Here is a 25,621-nt window from a genome sequence, read left to right as displayed (position 1 = left end):
GAGGAGCCATAGTCTCTCATATCTTACAGAGATTCATTAACTTTGGGCTCAATTGGGGCCCTTGACCTTGCTCAAGGAATGAGGGGCCTCTGAATGGTCAGAGGCCCTCTTGCAGTACAGGGGCTGCAATGTGTTTATAACCTCTAGCAGCTTCTTTCAGCAAAAGTCCCCCTTCTGATTTGTTTCTATGGAAGCCTGTCCTTCAAGATTCTTTACTTTTAAGCCATTGATCTATGTGATTTTTCCATTGTGAATAATGTATTCCCTTCCCATCTTGAGATATTGTATGACTACCTACCTTCATCTTTTATTTTAATTTTATTTTTAACATATTTTTTATTGGCATTTATATGACAATAACACTTTTCCAAACAAGCATAATATTCCAAATACAATAATCTTATGTTCAGTCGATCAGGATATACAATCCTGTACCACAGATAATTAGCATTACTCTGTTTGATATTCAACCATTGTGCACAAATCACCGATGTCATTATCATTCCTACAACCATTGGTAACATTAATTGTAAACTTACTCCCCCCCCCCCCACCCACCCATCCCCTCCCTCTCCCTCTCCCTCCCCTCCTCCCCGGGTCATGGGTGGTCATGTGCAGTGCAAGGCATGGAGACTAATTTATTATGGATTACCTCCACTATCTAAGTTATTCTCTGACAGGTGCGAAACCATTGGTGAGCGTGACGTGTCGGTCTCTACCTGAGTTGCACTCAGTGAAAGCCTGTCCGTCTCTGGGGGACCCGTCTCCTTGGACAATTCTGAGAGCTTTAAGCGCCTCACATCATCCTCAAGCTTGTCGTCCCTCCTGACCTTCTGCATCCGTACTACCTCCGCAGTGGCCCACTTCAGCACATCTCTGATCCATTTCTTAGGCATGGGCGGTTCTGAGCTTAACCAGTGAATTACTATTCATCTTTTCGCTAAGACGAGGCCCAGCTGCACAAACCTCCAAGTGAGCATTTTAGTTTTGGACGTAGGTAATAACCCCAACACTACTCCTTTAATAGTGGCTGGTATGATCCATCCCATTACAGTCTGCAGGGTATCAATAACTGCCTCCCAGTATCGGACCAGCTCAGGACTGTCCCACAGCATATGAATAAAATGTGCATCCGAGCGTCTACATCTAGGACATGTGTCTACTCGGTCCGGATATGTTTTATGTAATACTCGGGGAGTGAGGTATGTCTGATGCACCGCATTATATTGTATTAATTGGAAGCATGCATTAGAACTTATCTGCTGGATCCCCTCATGTATTTTCTGCCATTGCGCTTCCGTAAGGGGTTCCCCCAGTACATTGTGCCATTTTGTATGTATCGGAAGGGGAGCAGCGTGGGTATCCTCCCTTAATGCTTTATATATGTGAGAAACCAACCTTCTTCCCCCTGCCAACGTGGTCACTATCCGCAGTACCGTTGCGACCTGTGGTTCCTGTGGAAATGCCGGGCATATTTCTCTGGCCACGGCTGAGATCTTAGCATATTGCAAAAACTGCCCACTACCCAGCTGGAAGGTGTTATCTGCTTCCTCTCTGGTCACAAACCGCTCTGCAACATACAAGTCTCACATCGTAAGGCAACCTCCCTCCTTCCATTTGCTAACATTCAGTGTGTGCCCTATCTGCTTGAAGGGCGTAACCGCCCACAACTGAACATCCGAGGCATATGGCGTTCTCTTGAGTACTTTCCGCACCACCATTGCCCAGACCAATGTGACGTGACGTATGATATAAGGAAAGGAGTCTGGAATCTTAGAACCCAACAGAAAAAGCTCCGGCAACAGAACCCCCCAGTGCGTGCCCGCCAACAATCTCTTCTCCCAGTTGTCATGTTAATCAAACCAGTGCACCCTGTGTTGCAATTGCGCAGCTATGTACTAGTAATGTAGCTGAGGGACCTCCAGACCTCCCCACCCCCAACCTCTCTGTAGAGTGCTCAACTTTATTCTCTTTCTTTTAGGCCCCCACAGTAGCTCTACTATCAAGCTATCAAGCTGCGAGAAAAAACGTTGGCGGGACCAAATACAGGGAATTCTGTAGTGTGTATAAACATATCGGCACGATGACCATTTTAGTCAACGCCACCCTCCCCATTAATGATAATGGGAGTTCCTTCCAGAAAGCCACAGATCTTCTGATACCGTCCATTCTCCTCCCTATATTTTCGGCTAAGTACGTCTCGCTGGTGTGTGTTAGCATAATCCCTAGGTACCGTGCCCCTTCAGGAACCCATCTCATCCCCACCATGGGCAAATCAGTCTCAGATTTCCCTCTTAAGCCCCCCATGGGAAGCAACTTCGATTTCCCCGGATTGAGGTGTAGACCGGACCACATACCAAACTCCTCCAGTTCCGCATTGAGCACCTGGACTGCCTCCTCCTGCTGAGGTAAATATACCAACGTGTCGTCGGCATACACGGAGACTGTGAGAAGTTGGCCTGGTATATGCTGTCCACTAGTTAAGTGGGCACCTTGCACCAGTCCAAACGACCCTTATTGATGATTAGGTTAAAGACAACCTTTATTGAAAGCTATCCTAGTGGTAGCTATGGAGAGCAGCCTTCAGGCTAAGTCTCAAAGGAATGTAAAGCAGCTAGGTTTACCAGATTATAACCTTCTGAATGACCAAATGAAAGGAGAACCACACAAGGTATATATGTAGGAGAGTAGGGTCTGCTATCCTATGGTCACCCCAAATTTTTGCTTTTGCTTCACTGGTTTTATGACTTAGTGTGGCTGTGGGCCTGCTAAATTCCTCCCTAAATTAATGCCAATGCACACTAGGTGCATTACCAATTGGAACTGGTTCACCTTATTGGACCCTGTAACAGTGTACCCCAGGTACCCAGGGCATAGGTGTATCCAAGGCCTACCAGGGGCTGCAGCATGTATTATGCCACCCCTGGCCTGGCCTCACTATTTGACACAACTGGCTGATCACTCAGCTGGGGTAAGTTGGTGTAATCACCTCTTACTTAGATATAGTATAGCTATATCGAAGATATATGGACACATGGTAACCTATCAGCCACTCCTATGGCAAGCCTTAACAATCCTGGAGGCAGAGTGCTTGGTTTCATGTGAGATGGTGCTCTGGCATGAGCTGAGCCTGTCTGCAGCTTTCGGAACAACGTCCTTTAGCTGTTTCATGACATTGCCATACCATATACTCTTAAGTGCATTATGTACCTCACGGTCAAATGCTAACTTTGGTTTGGCTTTATCAAAACATGTCGAGTAAGGTGTGATATGATTTGGAATACTACCCCCTCGCCAGTTCTGGCGACGGGGGTAGCATTCCACCCTTCTAGAGGGACACAACATGTACCTAACCTGAAACCCGGGTAAAGTTAAACAGAGCCTCAGCATCACAAAATGGATGCTGCCACCACAGACACAAGTCTGCCCTCCTGCTGCTGGGAGTCCTTCCAGCTTGGGAGGTGTGGACAAAGGGTTTCCTGTCAGGGGAGGTGCTTGCACCACCCCAGACAGGATTTTGTGTAGTGGGTTAGGGAGGGCTGAATAGATTGAGACATGCCTGGGGCACACAAGGTGTCCCTGTGCATATGCCAGTTCAAACCGGAGCTGGGGCTCTCCAGCCCCAGTCCTGGCGCGAAACTGGACAAAGGAAAGGGGGTGTAACCACCCCCCTTCCTGGTCCCACCCAGAGGAGGGACCTAGCAGGTAATCCGGCCCCTAGATTTGGAATAAGAGTAGGAGCTGTGTCCCAAGACTTCAGATCATCCTGAAACTCGACTTTAACAAGAAGAACTACTGGACTTCGACGTTCTGCTGCACAGAAGACTGAAAAGAATCTCCCTTGTGGCCAAGGAGTGATCACCCTGTGAATACAGGCACCATCCAGCAACTCAACGATTGCTTTGCCGCCGCCTCCCGCTGGAGACCGAGCCCAGAGCCCGACAAGACCCAGACTCCCAGACATCTCTGAGCCAGATCCACAGTCCCTGCAAAGAAAAGACCCGTGGAGGCACCGAGAGACGTGGGACCGGCCATCTTGGAACGTCCACGACAAGCTGACTGCGCAGCACCCGAGATATCCTCAATGTTGTGCTCTGGGCCCTGAGAAGCCCCAACACCGAGCAGCATTTGCACCAAAGACCAGCCCTCCAGCATCCACGAGATCTGCGTGGGGCCCTTTTGCTTTTTGCCACTCGACGCGTCATCCCGGTTACTGGCCCGTTGGTTAGTGGCCATCTTAGCGACGAAATCTACGAACAACACTGCTGGTCTGGTTGCTCCAGACTGGCCCTTGCTCCTGTGAAAAGGAGCAGCCCCTCTGACCTTGCTGGTTAGAGCACCAAACTTTCATCGATTCCTGCGTGGCTTGCATTAGCCAAGGCCTGTTTGCTCCGATCAAGAAGCCGACACTGCCATCAGCTAGAGCCTTCGTGGGACAGCTCGTGAGTGACTCCTGGTTGTCGTCGATCCCTTCACTTCCACGTGGCTGCGGAGACAAGCTTCCTTTCTTCACCTGTTGGCACCCGACATCGCCTGGTTCCTTCCTGGTTCCACGCCGGTCACTGGCTAGTGACTTTGAACACTGTCCCCTCTGCTTACAGGTTGTCTACTCTTCAGATCCACCCTTGGATCCACCGGAACTCTTCTTGCCTGGCCGCCTGCAGCATCTTCATCCTCAGGCTCCATAGACCTGCATTACGAAACCTGACGCAATTTGACCCTTATGCACCCGCTTCCTGTGGGTGAGGTAATGCTGGCACTCCAGTGCTCCTGGGTAGAGAAACATCTCTAGTGTCTAGGTTTCAAGTTGTTAGGTTCTGGTCCATCCGGAAGACTCCTTTTCCTTTAACTTTGCGACTTTTACGCACCCATTGAAATCAATAGGTGCACGCGTGTAACTTTTAACACTGCACACGCATCCTGTGGGCCTCCTGGTCACTAACTATGGTTAGCTCCTTGTCGTCCCAGCGATTCCCAAGGCCCTAGGCCTTCCTTCCTCTCTATTCGTGGTTCTTATACCACTATTTTAGTATATGGTTTAGCTGGCCACCTGGCCCATCCATAATTGTGCAACTTTTGTATATTTAAACACTGCCTTGATTTAATGAATGTGCTTCTGTGCTCATAAAGAGTATAGGGGATACTTTTAAGTAAATAAATACATATATATTTTGAATATATATCCGTGTGGTGTCCTTTCATTTGGTATTCAAAGAGGTTACATATGGTAAAACAGCTGGCTTCACATGCCCTCAAGAGTTTAGCCTGCAGACTGCACTGTCCACGCTACCACTAGGATAGCTAGTCTATCAAGGTTGACTTCAACCACCACCATGAGGGTTGTTTGGCATGGTACAAGGTGATCATTAGAATTAGTGAGCAGCATATACCAGGCCAACTTCTCACAATATATATAAAATATATGTATTTATTTCTAAACACTCTCTACTAACCTATTTATGAGATTAGAGAACAAGGCACACAATATTCCAGTACTAGAATGACAGTAAATAGCACAATACACAGTGGGCCCCAGGGGGAGACCAAACCATATATTAAGAAAGTGGTATAACAACCACAACTTGACTAGACACAGTGCCTAGAGCATGTAGAATCGCTGGGACCCCAAGGAACCACCCATGGTAGTGACACAGGGGACCCACGGGGGACACGTGCAGTGTGAGAACACAGCCACGAACTCCGTACAATCCTATGGGAAAATCATGGTTGGAATTTTAAAGATTAAGGACACTTAGGAGAGGACTTTAAGCAAACCCTTTCAAACTTATAAGGTTCTAAGGACAGCACCCATGTGAGCACCGGAGTACTCGTGTTACCTAACCCACGGAAGCCGGGTGCATAGGTGTCAAATGGTGTCGGGAATCTTTGTCGTTTTCAATGGCGTGATGCTGCAAAGTGCTGCTGCCGGGAAGAGGAGAAGTGTCCCGTGTGATGCAAGCCTGGATCAGAGCTGAGAAGAACCTGAAAGCAGAGGGGACAGAGTCTGGGTCACTTCAGGGTGACCAGGGGCACGATAGACCAATACCCACCAATGTCGGGTGTTTCAGGTGAGATGAGGTGAAGCTTGACTCTGCAGCCACGGGGACCAGGAGACATCGATGATGACCAAAGTCCGCAAACGAGCTGTCCCACGAAGGATGTCGAGTGCTGGGGGTTCAGTGTCCTGATTGGAGCCCAACAAGCCTTGGCAACTGCAACCCATGTGGTTAGAGAAAAGATACTTTGGTGTGGACCAGCAAGATCCTGGGGACTCCCCAAGCGATGGAGAGTCAGGGCACGTCTGGAGCAACTAGGAAAGCCAACTGAAAGTTAAAATTCCCATCGCAGGGACCCACAGGTCGACGGACCAGGGATCACGAAGGGACCTCAAGAGGAATCACAAAATACCAGCCCACGGAACACTCGTGGAGTGTAGGCCGGTAATCTTTGGTGGAATCACTGCTCGGGGTCTGGACTACAAGTAGCCCAAAGCACAGCCTCACGGATCGCCAAAAAGCAAATGCTGCTGCAAATGTGCACGGTGTCCAGGGGTACAGGTTGCACAGTCCCCACGAGGGCTGCGGGTCTCAGGTTTGCTGAGAGCACTGGCTGGCCTCGGGGAAGCTTGGGAACTCACCTCCTGTGTTGCAAAATTTTCGAAGTCCTTCAGGAGCTGCATAGATGCAAACCGGTCAGATGTGATTCAGGTGCCTGCCTTGCAGGGCAGTAACTCCTTTACTCCAAGGGAGATTCTTCGGTCATCCAACGTAGTGTAGATAGTTGAAGTACTTGGTTTCTGTAGCAGAGTTTCGTCCAGGTAAATCTAAAGTCATGTAGCTAGGGGTTCCTACTTTATACCCAAGGAAGGGGTGGGACAAACTCTGGGTACCCTTCTGTGGGAGGGTCAGGATAGAGGGGTGGCTACACCCATGTACTTTGTCCAGTTTCACGCCCGAGCAGGGGCTGATAGCCCCTGCAACCGGTTTGAACTGGACTATGCAAAGGGACACCAAATGTGCCCCCAGTGCAGACATCAAAGCACTCTCGGAGTGCACCCACCCAGCCCCAATACACTAAAGCCTGTCTGGGAGGTGGTCACACCTCCCTGTGACAGGAAACCTATTGTCCAGCCGTCCCCTGCCAGAGTTTCATCCAGCAGCAGGAGGGCAGACTCGTGTCTGTGGCTGGCAGCATCCATTTTGTGATGCCAGGGTCTGTAAAGCTGGTACTGGGTGTACCGGCGCTGTCATATTTCTCCCTCTAGTAGGGTGGAATCATAACACCCACACTAGTTACTGGTGTGGAGGTATGATTCCAAGGTGTTTGACACCAAACACAACATGTTTCCATACAGCCCTTTTAAAGTTAGCATTTACTGCGAGGTTATAATGCACTTAAGTATATATGGTTGGCTGCATCACAAACAACCCCGGAATATAGGTTCCGAAAGCTGCAGAGGGGCTCTGCTCATGCATGGCCACCCTCTCACATAAAACCCAGCACCCTGCCTTCAGGGTAGATAAGGCCTGCCATAGGGGTGACTGATAGGTTTATATGTGCAGTTATTAGGATAGATCTAGTGAACCTATATCTAAGTAAGGGGTGCATGCACCACCTTACACAGGCTGCTGTCGCAGTCCTGGTGTGTCATTTTGAATGGTCTCCCAGGGGTGGCATAATACATGCTGCAGCCCCTGAGAGGCCTCTGGGGTACCTATGCCCTAGGTACATAGTATACCATATACTAGAGACTTATAAGGGTACCCCAGAATCCAATCTGGAGTGTACCTAAAGTACATGCAATCAATTTATAGGAGCTAGGCTTGGGTCCTGGATAGCAGGATCCCAGTCAGTCTAAGTCGAAAACAGCGAAACATCAGCAAAAAGTGGGGGTAACTATAAGAAGCAGATCCTACTCTCCTACAGAGGCCACATGCACTGACTTCCCCAATTTAATCCTCCATCCTTCCAGCTTTGTACGTAAAGTGATGGCCAGCGGCTCCATTGCGATGGCAAACAGGAGCGGGGAAAAGGGGCACCCCAGCCGAGTGGCCCTCTTCAAACAAAAGCTTTCTGAAACTTGCCCTCGAATGCAAACCCTTGCAGTTGGTCTATTATATATGACTTGCATCCATTTTTATAAAGGATTGTCCTACCCCCATCCCGGCCATCACTGCCCACATATAATCCCACTCTACAGAGTCAAATGCCTGTTGGATATCCAGTAGCCCCAGTGCCCAGTTTTCTGCTTCCAGACTCGGTGCATGCCAGACGTGCGCCAAGTCCCGCAAATTATGAGTGGTATTGCGTTTGGGAATAAACCCCGCCTGATCTGGATGGATCAGATTAGACATGTAGGGCAGTAACCGGGCCGCCAATATCCCACTCAGAATCTTTGCGTCCACATTAAGGAACGAAGTAGGTCTGTAGGAGCTTGCCAAATGGGGGTCCCTATCAGGTTTAGGGTGCATAGATATAATTGCCTCCGACATTGTGTTCGGCAGCGTTTTACTGTCCAAGGCCTCATTGAACACTTCAAGAAAACGATCCACCATTACAGGCGCATACTGCTGATAAAACTCTGCCGGGAGGCCATCACCTCCTGGGCATTTAGCTGACTTCAATTTCCGTATCGATGCCAGGATTTCCTCCCTGGAGATCAGGGCCCAAGGGCTTCTGCCTCCTCATCATCTAGTGTGGGAAGTGCAATCCCAGCCAAAAACTCCAGTAACCCCCCTGAAGTGTTGCTCCGGGTACCCGTGCATGTGGACTCCACATACAATGCAAATTCCTTTAGGATCGCCCCTTGCATTTGCAGTAGGGTCCCATGGCCCGTCTGTAATTGTAAGATGGGCGTATGTTCCTGTTCCGTTTTTATTAGCCTAGCTAGTAGCGCACCTGACCTGTCCCCTTGCATGTGCAGCCTCTGCCTATAGGATGTATACGTGAATTTTTCCAGCCAGTCTAAAAGCTCCCCACACACCTTGGTCCACTCAGCTAAGTGTTCCTGCCCCTCATGTAACATGTCCTCCAGTCCCTTCAATTGGCTTTCAAGCTTTGTGATGTTCCTATTTAAATGCTGTCTCACACCGTAAGAGGTCTTCACACACACCCCTCTTACAACCACCTTCACAGCTTCCCATTCAAGTGATCTGGTAGAAGCGGACCCCCAGTTCTCCTGCAAGTAATGTTGTAGAGTTTCCGACACCACTGCGGCGTATGGTGGATCCGTTAGCACCTCCACTCTGAGTGTCCAAAGCCGGACGGCCGGGGCGACTCTGCAGAAGGAGCAACAGTGGTGCGTGGTCTGAAATGTAGCGAGGGAGGTACAAAATACTTTCCGTATTTGCCGACAGTCCCAACGTAAGGCAGCAATGATTAATCAATCAATCAATAATTTGTAGAGCGCACTACATACCCGTGAGGGTCTCAAGGCGCTGGGGTGGCACTACTGGTTGAACAGCCAGGTCTTGAGTAGCTTCCTGAAAGTCAGCAGGTCTTGGGTCTGTCATAGGCTCACTGGGAGGGTGTTCCAGGTCTTGGCAGCGAGGTGGGAGAAGGATCTTCCGCCGGTGGTTGTTCTACGGATGCGAGGAACGGTGGCGAGTGTGAGGTTGGTGGAGCGGAGCTGGCGGTTGAGGATGTAGAAGGAGAGTCGTCTGTTGAGGTAGGCTGGGCCGGTCTTGTGGAGTGCCTTGTGTGTGTGGATGAGGAGCTTGAAGGATATCCGCTTGTTGACCGGGAGCCAGTGCAGGTTTCTCAGGTGGGGGTGATGTGGCTGTGGCGTGGTACGTCGAGGATCAGTTGTGCAGAGGCGTTTTGGATGCGTTGCAGACGTTTGATGAGCTTGGTCTAAATGTATTAGCCGCTGTGGTGTAACAAAAGAACACTTTCTTTGTTGGATTCCTAGCCCTCCACTCGTCCCTAAGTTGCAGACCCTGCATCAGCCGATCTAGTGATAGCAGCCTGCGGCCTTAGGGGGTCCCTATCCAGATCTGCGTTGAAGACACAGTTAAAATTGCCTAGAAGGACAATCTCTGCCCCTGTGTATGGGAGCGCTGCTTTGAGGACTATCGGGAAAAAATCAGGACAGTCCACATTCGGGGCATAAACATTGATAATACACAACTCCTTACCCTCCTATTTGCCATGCAGAATAACATATCTCCCTTCGGGATCTAAAACCTGACTCATACGCTTGAACGGGACTCTGGGGGCCACCCAAATCATAGCCCCCCTTGCAAACCCTGAGTAGGAAGTAGCATACATCTATCCTTTCCATTTCCTGCGTATACTCGCAATCATCCCCCCCGACATTCGTTTCCTGCAACCCTGCAATCCTAACTTTATACCGTTTTAAAAAGGCATAGACTCTCCGTCTTTTTTCCAGGCCCGCCATTCCCCTAATGTTCCAACCAAGTAATTTCAGAGTTTGTACTTCCATTATTGTCTGTTTGTGTAAGGAGATGTGTCAGGATATTGTTCATCTCCCGTCTCCCTCTGCAATGTACTTCACCTGTTAGCCAACTCCCACCATGACCGTGTGTGATCTCCTTAACCTTGAAAACATTGTAACTTGAACTGTCTTGTTGCCCTCCAATCCCCCTGGGCAGTCACAAAAGTTCTGCTGCTAGCAATGCATCCAGTGCAGAATTCAACACTTATCGCTCCTTACCTCCCAACACCTACCCTTCAAATAGCAATTAGAACATAAAAAACAGAGCCAAAACTTGGCTCTGATCCGGACCCAAATTCAGCCCTGAAAGAGTATATGAGATTGAATGCTGTGCAAAAGATTGGAACCCGACAGAGGTGCGAGATTGCCCTCAAGCGTCCTTCGTGTGGTCAACCTCTGATGGGGGCTTCGCTACCCTGCGGCAGCCCACTCCTGTTACCTTATTTAACCAATGAGAAAAGTCCTTATGCATGAGTCTCTTATGACCCTCAGCAACCTTTCAGACCATGCAAGACTAATACCCCAATAGTGCTTATGCGCCAGCGGCAGCACTTATCTGTCCTTCTGCTCCATCGAAGAACTGGCTCCATCACTCCTGTTCACTCCCCTGATCCCCGTTGTCTGTCTCCGGATCCTGAGTCACCACAATAGACTCTGGAACAGTCTCGGAGCCGGATGTATGCAATGTGCCACCCTGAAGAACCTGGATACAGCCAGGGTCTTTCTGTGAGGCCATTTGTAATTGTCTTTGCGACCGCCGACGGTCGTCCGGTGTGTTTGGCCCGGTGCAACTTCCAGTCGGTTCTGTAGAGGACACCAATCGTCGCCCTCTCGGTCCCCTGGCATCCAACCATTCTGGAGCGTCCCCAGCTGTATGGAAGAAAAGAGTGCGTCCTTCGTTTTCAACCCGCAGTTTCACGGGAAACATGAGGCTGTATTTCAAGGTCAACTCCCTCAATCTGCGCTTGACTGCTGTGTATGTTTTCCGTTGATCTTGAACTATCTGCGTATAGTTCGGGTATATGGAGATAGAATGGTCTTCGAAAAGGAACTGCCCACGGTTTCGTGACAACTGCAGTAGGTAGTCGCTATCTCTGTAATTAAACAGTTTGGCAATAATAGCCCTCGGTGGCGCCCCCAGCCTTGGAGGAGGAAAAAGCGCCCTGTGTGCGCGCTCGATGTTGAAACATTTGGAGAGGGTCTTGGGAGCTATCAACTTAGTGAGCCATTCGTCCAGGAATAACTCTGTGGAGGGGCCTTCTGCTTTTTTGGGGAACCTCACAAAACGTAAATTATTCCTTCGCGATCTCCCCTCTGAGTCTTCCGCCCTCTCACCCAGGTGCACCACCTGCCTCTTCAGGTCAATCACTGTAGCACTGAGGTACTTGATCTCGGACTGTAGTGTACTAACATCCTTCTCGTTGGTGGCCACTCTATCCGACACTTTCCGCAGATCAGCCCGGAACAAGATGACGTCTATAGCCACGGAGTCAGTTCTATAACCCATGTCGTTCCTGGTTGATTGGATGGCTTGGATCACATCCACGAACGTGGGGAGACCGTCATCCTGTCCATCCGAATGCACCGGGTCATCACCGTTATTGTCCTACCGCTGCACCCGTCCTTGCACCAGTGGCTGTGCATAGTTGGAGATTTTATGCGTTTGTGGCTTGTGGATTCTGTCCTTCCCCATGTCTGTGGACGGCTGGGTCGCACTTCCCTCTGGGAGTATGGTCTGTAGTACCCTGGTTATCAGAAACCTGATGCACACAGGCCTCCTTACCAGTCGCTCGAGGGCACGCACTCACTTTCCTCATCTCGGTTCCCTCCACAGGGATGATCGCGCCTTCACTTTCCAGCCATCCGTGCCAGTGCCTTCAGGGACCCAGGTGCATAACAAAAGCCCCCATAAATTGATCTGTGCCCTCGTGTACTCCCTGTAATCCAAGGAGCCCCTCCAGACCAATGGCTCCATCCTCAGTGCATGAAGAAGGCAACTACACCCTATCAGCAAAGTATCTGGTATATTGAGAAGCCCCCCAGCTTAGGTATTTGGTCCTGCAGTCCACGGCCCTGCTGTTGCCCCGCCGCCTCCAAGCAGTCCCTCCAAATTAGCCCGACCCAGCACTAACAGATTCCGCCAGGTCGTGTCCCAGTGGGACCTCTCCGTCGCCGCCTACTATACTCACCAGCAGCCCAGTGGAGAGCACCGCAGATGTGAGCTCTTGAGTTCACTGCGGGGATCGGGGAACACGGTTCCAAATATATCCGGCCGTCTGCACACTTCCTCTCTTCCCTGCTTTAACTGCTCGGCAGCTGCTGCGTACCTCCGTCTCCTGGTACGATGTCTCGGGGGAGGCCACACCTTCTGTTATGTTCCGCCGTTCTGAACTCGGGTGGCAGAGTGGGCTAAAGAACGGTGATGGATCAAACCCAGATCTGTTGACTGGGTGTGAGTGTTTGATTGGTTCTGATGCTCCGTCCATCACCACCCCCTTTTGTACCGCTTTGTTCGCCATAAGTTGGCAGGGTATGCTCAGACATTGAGTCCCTTGCTCACTTTGCCACTGGATTCAAGCAAGCCTGGCTGAAGACGGCTGAAATGCCAGAAACCGGTCCTAGGAAGCTTGTTTCCGGTCCAGGGAAGGCATGGCTTGGCAGTTCAGGCTGAACTGTTCCCATGAGGCACAGGGTCAGACTGATTTGCATATGGCCATGTCTGAACTGGGGTGGCAGAGTGGGCTAAAGAATGGTGATGGATCAAACCCAGATCTGTTGACTGGGTGTGAGTGTTTGATTGGTTCGGATGCTCCATCCATCACCACCCCCTTTTGTACCGCTATGTTCCGCCGTTCCTCCAGCCTCAGTCCCCAGATGGCCAGCTATGGTTGCGCTGAGCCTGAGCTTTCCCAGTCGATCCACAGGTCTCTCCGGCATTCCAGTCCAACCACCGGCGCTGGCCCAAGATGGCGCCTCACGGCTCCCGAGACCTTGGCTACCTCACTACGGCACTGTGCTGCAGCCCCCACTCGTCTTGTGTCCCGAACTCCACAAGCACAGATCTACGCCACCTGTCTGTTGATTGCTGATATCAGGATTATGCAGGATGGTGAGATAATGCAGACTGCAGTGCGGAGCTCAAAAGAAAAGCGTCTACTCTGCCATGTTTGTAAGCCACGCCCCCTACCTACCTTCATCTTGCTAAAAGATCATAATATCCATATTTTGGGCTCAGAATTACTTGTTTCAGCAGAGCTTTCAGGCACAACCCCTTCTAAGTACCACAAAAAGTTAATAAAGAATAAACTCTACCTGGGTGGTTTGTGTGGTGGCATCTGTTAAATTGTATCTTTCTGCAATGAGATATTGGTCTTTGGGCAAGATTCCCATTGCCAAATGCAGTAAATAAAATAAAATTGCTAATATATATTTGTGACACTAGCTCTTACCTGGAAAATAATGCTCTGGGATTTCTAACCTCTGGGTCTTAGGGACTCTGTGGCCTGCTCAGTTTTGCTGACAATCATATATATTTGGCATTTCGTACATGATACAAAAATGCAGCTTCAGACTGCATCATATCCTTCTCTATGCACAGAATAACATTCTTCTTCATTTTTGCCCCATTCAGATGAAAATGAGGAAACAGCAACACCAGCTGAAACAGGGGACCCAGCGAGCAATTTATGAGGTACTCCATTTTATATCTACATCTCTTTTGGAAAATGTTATGCACTACACCTATCAATGATCTACAACCATATACAGCACTCTCTAGACAGGCTAGATAGCAAATATTAAGGAGCGGCTGGAGATGTTCCCTGGAGATGGGGCATATGATTCATAGTCATTATTTCCCACAGCTAGGGGTGATAATGTGCCCACAGCCTCTGTTTAGTAGGGCAAGGTTGGTATAACTATGGAACAGAAGTTGTCCAAGATCGCATGCATCATCCAGAGATTTTGGAGTTGAGAATGCGATCGAGACATTGCCCTCCGCCATGGGTAGGCCCTTAAGGATCAAGTGAAGGGAAACTGAGGGGAACAAAAGCCCCCCAAAAAATGAAACCTGGTGTGGCTAAGTTCTCACCATACATTATTTCATGGAGTTACTCCATCCCTCTCTGATGGGAGAAAATGAGCCCAATCTCCTGTGAAAAGACCACAAACAGAGAGTCAAGGCATATGAATTCAGCAGGACAAGATAACACATGCAGGAGCTTACACAGAGGGGTGACAGTCTCAGAATGCTCTTTGAGAGTAACTATCACCCGCTCAGGAAGCTTTTTTGAACGGCTGACCAGATTCAAACATTCAAATACAGGGTCAGGTAAACTATTATGGTACTTTTAAAAGGTCACCCTTAAACAATTGTAGGAATTATACCCTCAGAATATTCCTGGTTGATTACTGAATCAAGAGATAGACAAAATTGCACATAATATTTATTTTAGGTGCCACAAATAAGTTATATAGTTAATCTCTTGTTAATGAGAACATATTGTATACCTCAACTCTTGTACATATTTTATTATTTATCCATGGTAGTCTGTGATCTGTCTATCTATCTATGCACATTGAACACCAGTGTACCTAATTGGAATCTTTGTGCTGCTTAGAAAGGAGTCATTCAATATGGGAACTGTTTTTAACTAAATATCTTGATTCCATCTTTCATTTTTCAGAACAAGGAGGTCAAACAAGGACTGACACATAAGGTGTGATGAAACACAACTTAATTTCTTCATTTGAAAATCAGTATCTCCCTAAAACATACACAATTCTTTGTTTCAGGTGCATGATAATCTATTCTCCTCCCATAAGGTTGTCATTTTCCAATGGATATCAAGATCCTGTTTCCTTTACAGCATAACTCATTTGTTCAGGTTTTCTTTTACGTTTACCTGACCTGTTTGTTTAACAGAGATATCATAAGATTTATGTTCACAAAATAGGAAAACAATTTAAAACTTAGATATCCCAGATTGTGCTGGAGTCTTTTAGCCCTATTAGGTAGGTGAACGTTTGCCTACCTTTAATGGCGTGGGTTACTCATAAAGTATGTTATGGTGTGATAAGCCAGTCACACACCACTCTCACATACATAAATAAATAAATATATATATATATATATATATATATATATATATATATATATATATATATATATATATATATATATATATATATATATATATATAACCTACTGGCGGTCGCCAGTAGGTAGTTATAGTTAGGACCCTGTTTCCATAGGAAATCCGCAACATTCTATTTTGAATAACTTTGGCGCCGGTCGACGAATCCTCGCGAATTTCTCAAAATAGGTGGGGCGCTACGCTCCGCTCCTACCCTGAAAGTCTCGGGGGGATTCGTCAAGCGGGGGCTGAGATAAAAGGGGGGTCCCAAAACGCGTTTTTCCCATGCATTTTTCCATAGGACCTTTAGACAGGGCTACAGCCCGAACGGCTGAACAGAATTACTAGAAATGTGGCAGAGAGGTAGTCCTCAGGTCAAGGAAGTGCCTTTTGTAGGTTTGGTGTAAATCTGTTCAGTAGATTCTGAGAAAATAGCCTTTAAATCAATATATATATCTGAGCCAGCTTACGGTACGCTTACCGTAAGCTTAGCGTACGGTGGCGTGCGCGAGCGCGATTCTGATTGGCTGTTACATCTAAGTAAACATTCGAATCGGTCGAAACCAGGAAGCGGCGGCCGCCATTTTCTCTCTCGCACTCTGAGGAGGGGGCTGTAAACAAAGGCAAAAAACATATAAAGGGGCTGTTTAGACAGCGCCCATGCACATAGCCATGTTAGTTGAGTCCTCAAAGATCCCCTAAGGCCAAAAACGGTAAATTTTTATTTTTTGAAAATTTCGCCGATTACGCTTACCGTACGCGTACGGTGCGCTTACGCTAAAAATTTTAATTAAAAAAAAATACACTCTCTGTGCATGGCGTATTATTGTCATCACTTACAAATTAAATTTAACAGATTACCTATCACAAGGAAGCGCATAATATGTCCTCCATGTGCGCACGGTGCCCACCTTGCGTGTACGGCACTAACTGCGTAAAGTGGGCGCGCGGTGCGCGAAGCGCACCGCGTGCTCACTGTGCGCGCACGGTGCGCGAAGCGCACCGTGCGCGCACGGAACGAACTGCGTTAAGTGGGCGTGCACGCCACGAATGGCGTAAAGTAACTTAGCATTTAAAAAACCGTACAAATTCACTGAAAAAACCATAGGTTTCACACACGTTATAGTTAGGAATTAGCATTTAAAAAACCTTGCAAATTCACTGAAAAAACCATAGGTTTCACACATGTTATAGTTAGCGGAAATTTTACTGATAAAAAACCAATGAAATTCCCCCGTTATAGTTAGTGCAGGCAACTATAACTCACGCGACCGCAATCTTCTGCTGATGACATATGTGTCTTTATGAAAAAAAAATATTTGTAATATATGTATAGCTAAAAATGTATGGAAGAAGACATGGGCAAATAAGTGTCTAAATACAGTATTAGCATCAGCAGAGGATTGCGGTCGCGTGAGTTATAGTTGCCTGCACTAACTATAACGGGGGAATTTCATTGGTTTTTTATCAGTAAAATTTCCGCTAACTATAACATGTGTGAAACCTATGGTTTTTTCAGTGAATATATATATATATATATATATATATACAAAAGTTAGATATATCTTGATAGTTCATCCTCCTGGAGTCTCTCAGTTCAGAAAATTAAAAAAATAGGGCCTTCTTGATGACGAGGGAGCTTATTCACCCGTGGGCTATTTCGGTTCCACAGATCTGACTAAGGTCTCTCGGTACTGAGCAATATGATTGGCTAGCCGCAATTCTGAAGACAATGTTGCAGCTGCCATTACAGGACTCGTGGACTCGGTCCTTCTGTCAAATAAAAAGATTTATAATATTGAGTACCTTGGATCAGGGTAGGGGCATCCTAATCCTCTGCTGCCTGTGGGCGGGACCCAGAGGAATGACTTTCAAAGCCAAATATAAAAAGAAAATGGGTAGGTTGGGGCTGCGGGTACTGCTGTACTCTTGCAGAACTCAGCATAGCCAAATCGTGAAGTACCATGGGACACCAGCAGGAGGGGTAGATCAAGCTTCACCCCCATAGTCCCAGGGTATCCCGCAAGCTTCACTAGTTACAGATAGGTTAGCTTCTGTATGGGCTAGGGGGACCAGATTTTGAGAAGCAAAAACCGGGACAGGTCAGGCATAAAAGTAGGACTAAAGTTTTTCAGGTTACTTTTATGGCTGGCCTATCCTGTTTTTTGCATTGCTTGCGTATATATGCATGCATGTGCATGTGTGTGTGGGTGTGCGCGTGTGTGTGTGTGTGTGTGTGTGTATATATATATATTTATTTCACATGAATTCATGAATTTACAAGGCTACGTTATATAAAATTGTCTTTGGCAGGACCTCCACTCTGGGCCCCTCTGCCCTCCTCCCCACTCTGTCTTTCCTCTGCTGCAAGCACGCAGCAGACCTCCTCCTGTGCTGCCTGAAATAAACAGATAACAAATTAAATCACTTTGGAGGCGTCTCTTGAAAGGAGAGCATAGTTTCATTTTTACTTCTCAGAATGACCTTATCTTTGTCACAAAAACTGGGATATTCATCAAAAATTAGGAAAAGCATTGGGACAGTCCTCTGAAGACCAGGAGTGTCTGGGGAAATCCAGGACGTCTGGTCATCCTAGTATAGCCTTGTGCCATTATTTATTTAAAATATCAAGAATAAGAAGAGCTACAGAAAAAGAATGGACTTGCATTCAGCCCTCTTTAGCCATTGCCCTTCATGTGTTTTTCATGGTTCGGCAGTGCATGGATAGATAGGCTGCCCATCAAGGCCTAGGCAACGGGTGCATGGGTACATTATCACATTTGTAGGTTTTACCGATGGGTACTAAGTGGTCCTTTTGTAAGAAGCAGATGAGACTTGAAGTGTAGCTTGCAATTGAGATCTAAGTACTTTTTACGATGTCGAGCGGTTATACCATTGCGAATACGGGTCCGACCGACCTGCGGAATTTTGATGCGACCGCACCATTTTGATGCGACCGCACATGGTGCGGTCGCAAGGTCCCTTTTCTGTATGGGAACTTGTGCTGCTGTCGGAAACCGGCCGCAGCACAAGCTCCCATAGATAAATGAGAGATTGTGTTCATCCCTGCGCTGTGTAGCAGGTACCTCAAGGTGCCTGCCACATGGTGCAGGGATCAACATGGGGGCACGGCCCCTAACTGGAAGCCACAGTAAGAAGGGGGCCCTGCTAGTGGCCCCAAAACTTGCTTTCCGACAGGCTTTCCATGTCAAAAAGCCCGGCATAGAGATGCTGTCAGAAACCGAGCATCGTAATCCGGACGGCATAAAACGCCATCCATAGGTATTACGTGCCGTTTTAGACTGGCATATGGGCTCATTGAGCCTGTCAGAAGCCAGCTGGAATGTCCGGCCGGTTTGAAAACAGACAGCCTCCATTGTTATGTCTGAACTGGGGTGGTGGAGTGAGCTAAAGAATGATGATGGATTAAACTCAGTTCAGTTGACTGGGGTGAGTGTTTGATTTGCTCAAATGCTCGGTCCATCATCCCCTTTGGTCTCGCTCTATTGTTATGAGGCTGTTGGTTTTGAAACCGCAATAAGGCTCGGAAAGTCTCTGAAATGCGTTCGGAGGCTTTCCGAGTTTCATCGTAATGAGGAATCTAGTCTGTATTATTTTATGTTTTTCTTTTGCTAACACAATGACTATTTTAACTGCTGATATATTGATTTTGTTTTGTTTGGAAAGTGGACGCTATTTTAATTCTTTAACTGTTCATAAAGAGACGTGTACTCACTAATCACCCTTCTTCATTCATTTGATTACTCTACTTTCTGGATTACATGTTGTATTTACAGATTTTTTTTGTTCACAAAGTAAATGTGCATGCACATACAATTGCTTGAAGATGCGATGACAATACTTGCCTTTTGTCAGAATCTCTCTACTATTCAAAATGTTCATTTGCAAGCCCTTTATGGTAATCAAATAAAAAACTTCCTTTTTTTACAGGTTTTCGGACAACTTTCATTGAACATCTTAATTCTGTTAATTCATTCTGTTGAGCAAAGGAGCCCTAGTTCCAACTTACACATTAGTTTAGCCAAAGATGTTGCTTTCTTATTAGATTGACTTTCTAGGACAACATACACAGCTTCGCCCAAGTTTCATTAAAGATGCTCCTTAACAAAAAAGCCAGATGCACTGGCTTTGCTAATGATTGTTTAAATAAAACATACACGCCATTGGTGTAGGATAAAATACACTATCACCCATAATATTATTTGCTCAATGACAATAATTACAATTATGTCTAAAATAAAAAAAAATGATGTACCATTTCCCCTTCCTCCGAACAATCTCACACATATGGGTTTGACCGGTATCACTTCTTTGTCTAAATGAACTGTAATTTATGTAAGAGATTAGGTAACTAATTATGTGCTTATTACAAATGACAACATTCAGGTCTATGCTTAGTTAGTATTTTTTATTGTAGGTCCATGGGCAATGAGAAATTGTTCCTAGCATGTTGAATTTTGGTTTGAGGGAGCACAATGGGCTAACAGTAGCTCTTCAAATTAGAAAGAGTGAAAGAATATAATTAAATGTTGCCCATCAAACTAAACATTTGTACAATTGCTCCTACTTCTTTCTAGATTTGTGGGATCACTATATTGTGGTTGAAACAGTTACCTGCTGGAATATTGCATCCATAACATCAACTGCCACTGTATCATCACAATAAGTAGATGTGGAGATAAGAATAAAAAGTATATACTTCCCTACGTATACTTACTTTGACGATGTACCATTATTCGATGTAGTAGATGCAATATTTGTGCTGGTCAATTTTTATTTCCGTTGATGTTTTGACTAACATTCTCTCTGATCAACACCCTTTGCTTGAGAAAGTTTGTGCACTCAGGAAGTACCAAGTCATACTACTGTGTGATGTCTCCTCAACCCTCAACAAAAGAATAAGGTTGCACAACCTAACCACTTTCACACCATCAAGCCAATATCTCAACAGATCTGCTGGGTATCTGTTAGACACTGATCACAGATGTCTTCATTCACCCTTAATTTATTTGTTTCCGGTGCACCCTCCATGTTTTCCAACTGTGAGGTCCTCACAGTAGAACTCTACTCAGTGAATTTGAACTAGAAACTTGTCTTCAAAGCACACATATCCAAACTTAAACAACAAGGTGAGTATCCCGTGCTCTGATCTGCTCGTAGACAAAATGGAACGTATGTTTTGTACATACACAAATTAATGCATTGTTACTGCACTGTCCCACATTCCATCTATGTCACAAAGCATAAATACAATACAAATACAAAGTATCATTTTTTTCTGCCAAAAGATTTCAACCACCTTATTGAAAATTGTAGCAAATTCCTGTTTTATATTCAGTTGCAAAAAAGTGTCAGTCTTTCCTGCACTGCTTCAGCGCTGGTAGAAACACAGGCATTTGATGGAGGTTGTTCCTTCAGAGTTTGCACACATCATGTGAGAAATTCATACTCCCACTTCATATCTATTTTCTGTACCAGACCCAAAGTAGAATCAACCTCTTGCACACTGTGATGACAACTTTAGTAATGTGAGGTGCTGATCTTTGAAAGGTCATAATCTGCTGTTTGACAGTTTCTGTTTGGCTATGAAGGAGAATGTGGTGACCTGGTCAGATTTTTTTGTTCTTCTTTCTTGCTGTACAGCCAGGCAGTAATATACGTGTCATCCATTTCTGGTGGGGTGTGATACAGATTTGTTAAGAAAACATTTGCAACCTCATTTCAAACCTCTGCATGAGTAAATCCTTATAGGCATTTGAGGTTGGTAGGAAATCTGACATTGTTGACAATCAATCAATCAATCAATCAATCAATCAATCAGGTCTTTGTTAAGCGCGACTACTCACCCGTAAGGGTCTCAAGGTGCTGGGGGTGGGGTGGGGTGCAGGTTCCAGTCCATCAAGTAGGGGGTCCGTCGAAGAGCCAGGTCTTGAGGTCTCCTACGAAGATGGGAAGTGATGTTGTCTGTCTGAGGTGGAGCGGAAGGGCTTTCCAGGCCTTGGCCGTGAGGAAGGAGAAGGAGCGGCCCCCTGATCTGGTTTTACTGGTGCGTGGGACCTCGGCGTAGGAGAGTTGGGCTGATCTAGGGTCCTTTGGGGTAAGTGGAAATTGAGTCGGCTGTTCAGGTATGCTGGTCCGGTGTCGTGGAGGGCCTTGTGTGCATGGGTGAGCACCTTGAAGGTGACTCTTCCCTTGATGGGGAGCCAGTGGAGTGTGCGCAGGTGCTGGAATGTGGCAGTGTTTTGGCAGGTTGAGGACCAGTCTTGCAGCGGCGTTCTGGATATTCTTTAGCTTGCGGGTGAGGTTTTTGTTTATTCCGATGTAGAGTGTTGTCGACGTCGAGTCTGCTGGTGACCAGTGCATGAGTGACGGTCTTTCTGTGTTCAAGGGGGATCCATTTGAAGGTCTTACATAGGAGGCGGAGGGTGTGGAAGCAGGAAGAGACGGAGTTGATCTGGCGGTCCATTTTGAGGTTGGAGTCCAGGATGATTCCCAGGTTGCGTGCGTGGTCCGTGGGGGTGGGCAGGTTTCCAAGGGCGGGGGGCCACCAGGTGTCATTCCAGGCGTCAGAATTTGGGCCCATGATGAGTACCTCCGTCTTGTTGGTGTTTAGTTGTAGGCAGCTGTTTTTCATCCATTTGGCGACGGCTTGCATGCCTTCTCGAAATTTTTGCCTGGCAGTGTTGTGTTTGTTGGATAGGGAGAGGATGAGTTGGGTGTCGTCTGCGTATGACACAATATTGAGTCCGTAGGTTCTGATGATGGGGGCGAGCAAAGCCATGTAGATGTTGAAGAGCATCGGGCTGAGGGAGGACCCCTGAGGGACTCCGCAGATGGTCAGTGTAGGGTTCGAGAGGAAAGGGGGGAGTCTGACCAGCAGTGTTCTGCCAGAGAGGAAGGAGCTGATCCAGTCGAGGGCCTTGTCCTGGATCCCTGCGTCGTGAAGTCTGCATATTAGGGTGCGGTGGGAGACTGTGACGAATGCCGCTGAGAGGTCTAGGAGGATGAGGACTACTGTTTCTCCCTTGTCCAGTAGGGTGCGGATGTCATCTGTTGCGGCGAGGAGGGCGGTGTCCGTACTATGGTTTTTCCTGAAGCCGGATTGGGAGGAGTCGAGGATGTTGTGCTCATCGATGAATGTGGCAAGTTGGCTGTTGATGGCTTTCTCGATGACTTTCGCAGGGAACAGGAGCTGGGAGATGGGTCTGTAGTTTTTGAGGTCGGTGGGGTCCGCTGAGTGTTTCTTCAGGAGGGGGTGGACCTCGACGTGTTTCCAGTCATCGGGTAACGAGGCGGTCGCCAGGGAGCAGTTGATGGTGTGGCAGAGCATGGGTGCGATGGTGTCTGCGGCTCTGTTGAAGATGTGGTGGGGGCAGGGGTCCGTGGGGGCCCGGAGTAAATTGACTTCATCGTCTTCAGTGTGTCTTCGATGATAAGAGCTTTCCAGCTGTCAATCGTTGGCTTCAGGGTGTCGGGGTTGTTGGTGGGGGTTCCGTGTGTTGGTTGACTTTGTCGAAGTTGTCGCAGATGCGCTTGATCTTGTGGTGAAAGAAGGTGCTGAGTTTGTCGCAGAGGTCTTGTGAGGGAGGGATGGCAGTCGACTCGCTGGTGGGTTGGGCAAACTCCTTGATGATGTTGAAGAGTTCCTTGCTGTTGTGTGCGTGTGCGGAGATTGTCTTCAATCGCTTTTTTTCTTATTTTTCTGATGAGTTGGTGGTGGGCGTTGGTAGCGGCTCTGAGTTGTTGTGAGATTCTGTGGATTTGGTGTTCCTCCAGGCCTTTTCGAGGCAGCGGCAGGTGCATCTGAACTCTCGGAGTTCAGTGGTGAACCATCTGGCTTTCTTGGCGTGGGTGTTGTTGTTTTTCTTGAGGGGGGCTATGGTGTTGGCGCTGTCGGAGATCCATCTGTGCAGTGTTCGGGCTACTGTGTGGGGGTCGTCGTTTTCTGCGATGGTTGGGGTGGAGTTGCAGAGTGAGGAGGTAAGCTGGTCTTCGTTGATTCTGGTCCAGTTTCTTCGTGGGAGCAGATGCTGGTGTCTGTGGATGGTGGGTGTTCTGAAGGTGAAGTGTATGCATTGGTGGTCGGTCCATGGGAGTTTGGTGGTGTGGCTGAAGGTGATGGAGTTTCCTGTTGTGAAGAGGGGGTCGAGGGTGTGTCCTGCTGAATGCGTGGGTTCGGTCACCATCTGGTGGAGTCCAATGTTGTGGAGGTTGTCCAGGAGGGATGTGGTGTTGGGGTCCAGTTGGTTGTCGATGTGGAAGTTGAGGTCTCCCAGCAGGGTGTAGTTCGTAGGGGAGATGATGTCCCCGATGGAGTTGGTGAACGGTCCGCGCGGTCCAGGGGGTCTGTAGATGAGGGTTCCTCGGAGGGTGGTGGTATGGTTGGTCTGTATCCTGAAGTGTAGGTGCTCCATCATGTCTGTGGGCTTGTCGGGGAGTGTGCTGAGGCGGAGGGTGGATTTGTGAACGATGGCGATTCCTCCTCCCTGGCGGGTGTGGCGGTCCTTTCTGGAGCTCTTGCATCCCTGGAAGAATGGTGATGGCAATGTCCCGTCCCGAGGTGGTGTTGGTCCAGCTTTCGGTGAAGAACGCTATGTCCGGGGTGGTGCTGTCGAGGAGGTCCCAGATTTCGGTGGTGTGTTTGTGGAGGGATCGGACGTTGAGGTGGAGGCATTGTAGGGTCTTCGGTTTGGGTGTGTTCTTGCGGTCGGGTTGTGCTGGGTCCTTGTTCCTGGCGGTGCTGTTGGTTTGATGGCAGTGGTGACAGCTGAAGGGTTTGTGGGTGTCGGCCGGCGAAGCTAGTTTGCACTTGTTGTTGCAGCCTGGGTTGAGTGCGTAGAGTGCTGCTGGGTCATATCGTTGGCGGGGCGGAGGTCCAGGGTTCCTGGCGCTGGTTGTGGTCGGGTCGTGGATGAGCGCAGATGGGCTTGCCTTTGGCGCGACAGCGGCGCGGCCGCACAGCAGCCGCCATTAAGTAGGGGTCGGGGAGGGCTGGACAGCTGGAAGGCGGGAGCAGGGAGGGGAGTTGGATTTGTCGTGCTGGGGGGGAGGGGCCGCGGGGGCAGCAGCGCCATGGAAGCAGGCAGGAAAGGGGGGAATAGAGGAAAGGAATAAAGGGAAAAGGGAAAGTAAGAAGGGAGAAATAAAGCAGAAAAACATGCAGAAAACAGCAGAAATGCAGAGAAATGCAGAAAGGTGAAAGAAGAGGGTAAAGAAAAAAACGAGTGAAAGGGAGTAAAAGTGGAGCTAGGGGAAGGAGACAGAGGTCAACTGGACCACCAGGGATGAGGCGCAGGGAAAACCTGTGGGTGGAGGAGGGCCTCAAATCAACACTCGAGAGTGCAGGGGCAGGCCTCACTTACTGGTGGAGCTGCGAGGGTGGGAGAGCAATTTCACTGACAATGAGTCAGCGGTACAGCTCCCCATTCTCACTGGGAATAATTGCATCTGTGACATTATGGGATGCGGGGTATGAAAGGATAGGAGTTTTGCTATGTGCCTCCTTGTCAGTTTTTGTATGCACCCCATGGCGACTGTGGAGTAAATAGGCCTCAAATTGAGATGTGAACCTTTGTGAAGCCTAGAGAATAGAAAACAGATGACATGCTGCCTGCCTTAGAAGAAACAGACATAATATAGTAATCATAAGCAATACCTCAGTAGCACATAGACCTTATAAAACAGGAAATATAAATACATTTTTCCTCATTCCCTTTACTTAAGGATAGAGTTGTCAGAAATATGTACAGCATCTTTATGAGGACCACATATCAGAGCCATACCCACAAGTGAAATCCAACCCAAGAGTCTAGACCTGTTGGTGCAATAGTTGGGACTCCTGAGGAAGGTAGTGGAACCCTGAGAGTTTGAGGTAGGTAGGGTCTAGGCTGCTTGCGCTGACAGCCCTCAATTAGCAGGTAGAGGAAGAGCTACACAGTGGTTCTGGGTCATGATGTAGGATCATGGACTCTACCCCAGAGCGAGGTGGCAACCAGTAGTTTTTCACACA

At 47.9% G+C, this 25,621-nt stretch overlaps 1 protein-coding gene across 2 annotated transcripts in view; it reads left to right on the top strand.

Moving 5' to 3' along the window:
* FCER1G (Fc epsilon receptor Ig) overlaps positions 1 to 25,621 on the top strand; it is a 246,634-nt gene that overhangs the window by 171,575 nt on the left and 49,438 nt on the right. For both annotated transcript variants that reach the window (XM_085637448.1, XM_085637449.1), the window contains exon 3: positions 14,088 to 14,147. In XM_085637448.1, the coding sequence (XP_085493574.1) occupies positions 14,088 to 14,147 (60 nt within the window). The remainder of the gene's footprint in view (positions 1 to 14,087; positions 14,148 to 25,621) is intronic.

Source organism: Triturus cristatus, chromosome 12 (genome assembly GCF_964204655.1).
Source record: "Triturus cristatus chromosome 12, aTriCri1.1, whole genome shotgun sequence".
Taxonomy (NCBI): domain Eukaryota; kingdom Metazoa; phylum Chordata; class Amphibia; order Caudata; family Salamandridae; genus Triturus; species Triturus cristatus.
Note: the sequence above shows the minus strand (reverse complement) of the source record. Positions and strands in the feature narration are given on the sequence as shown.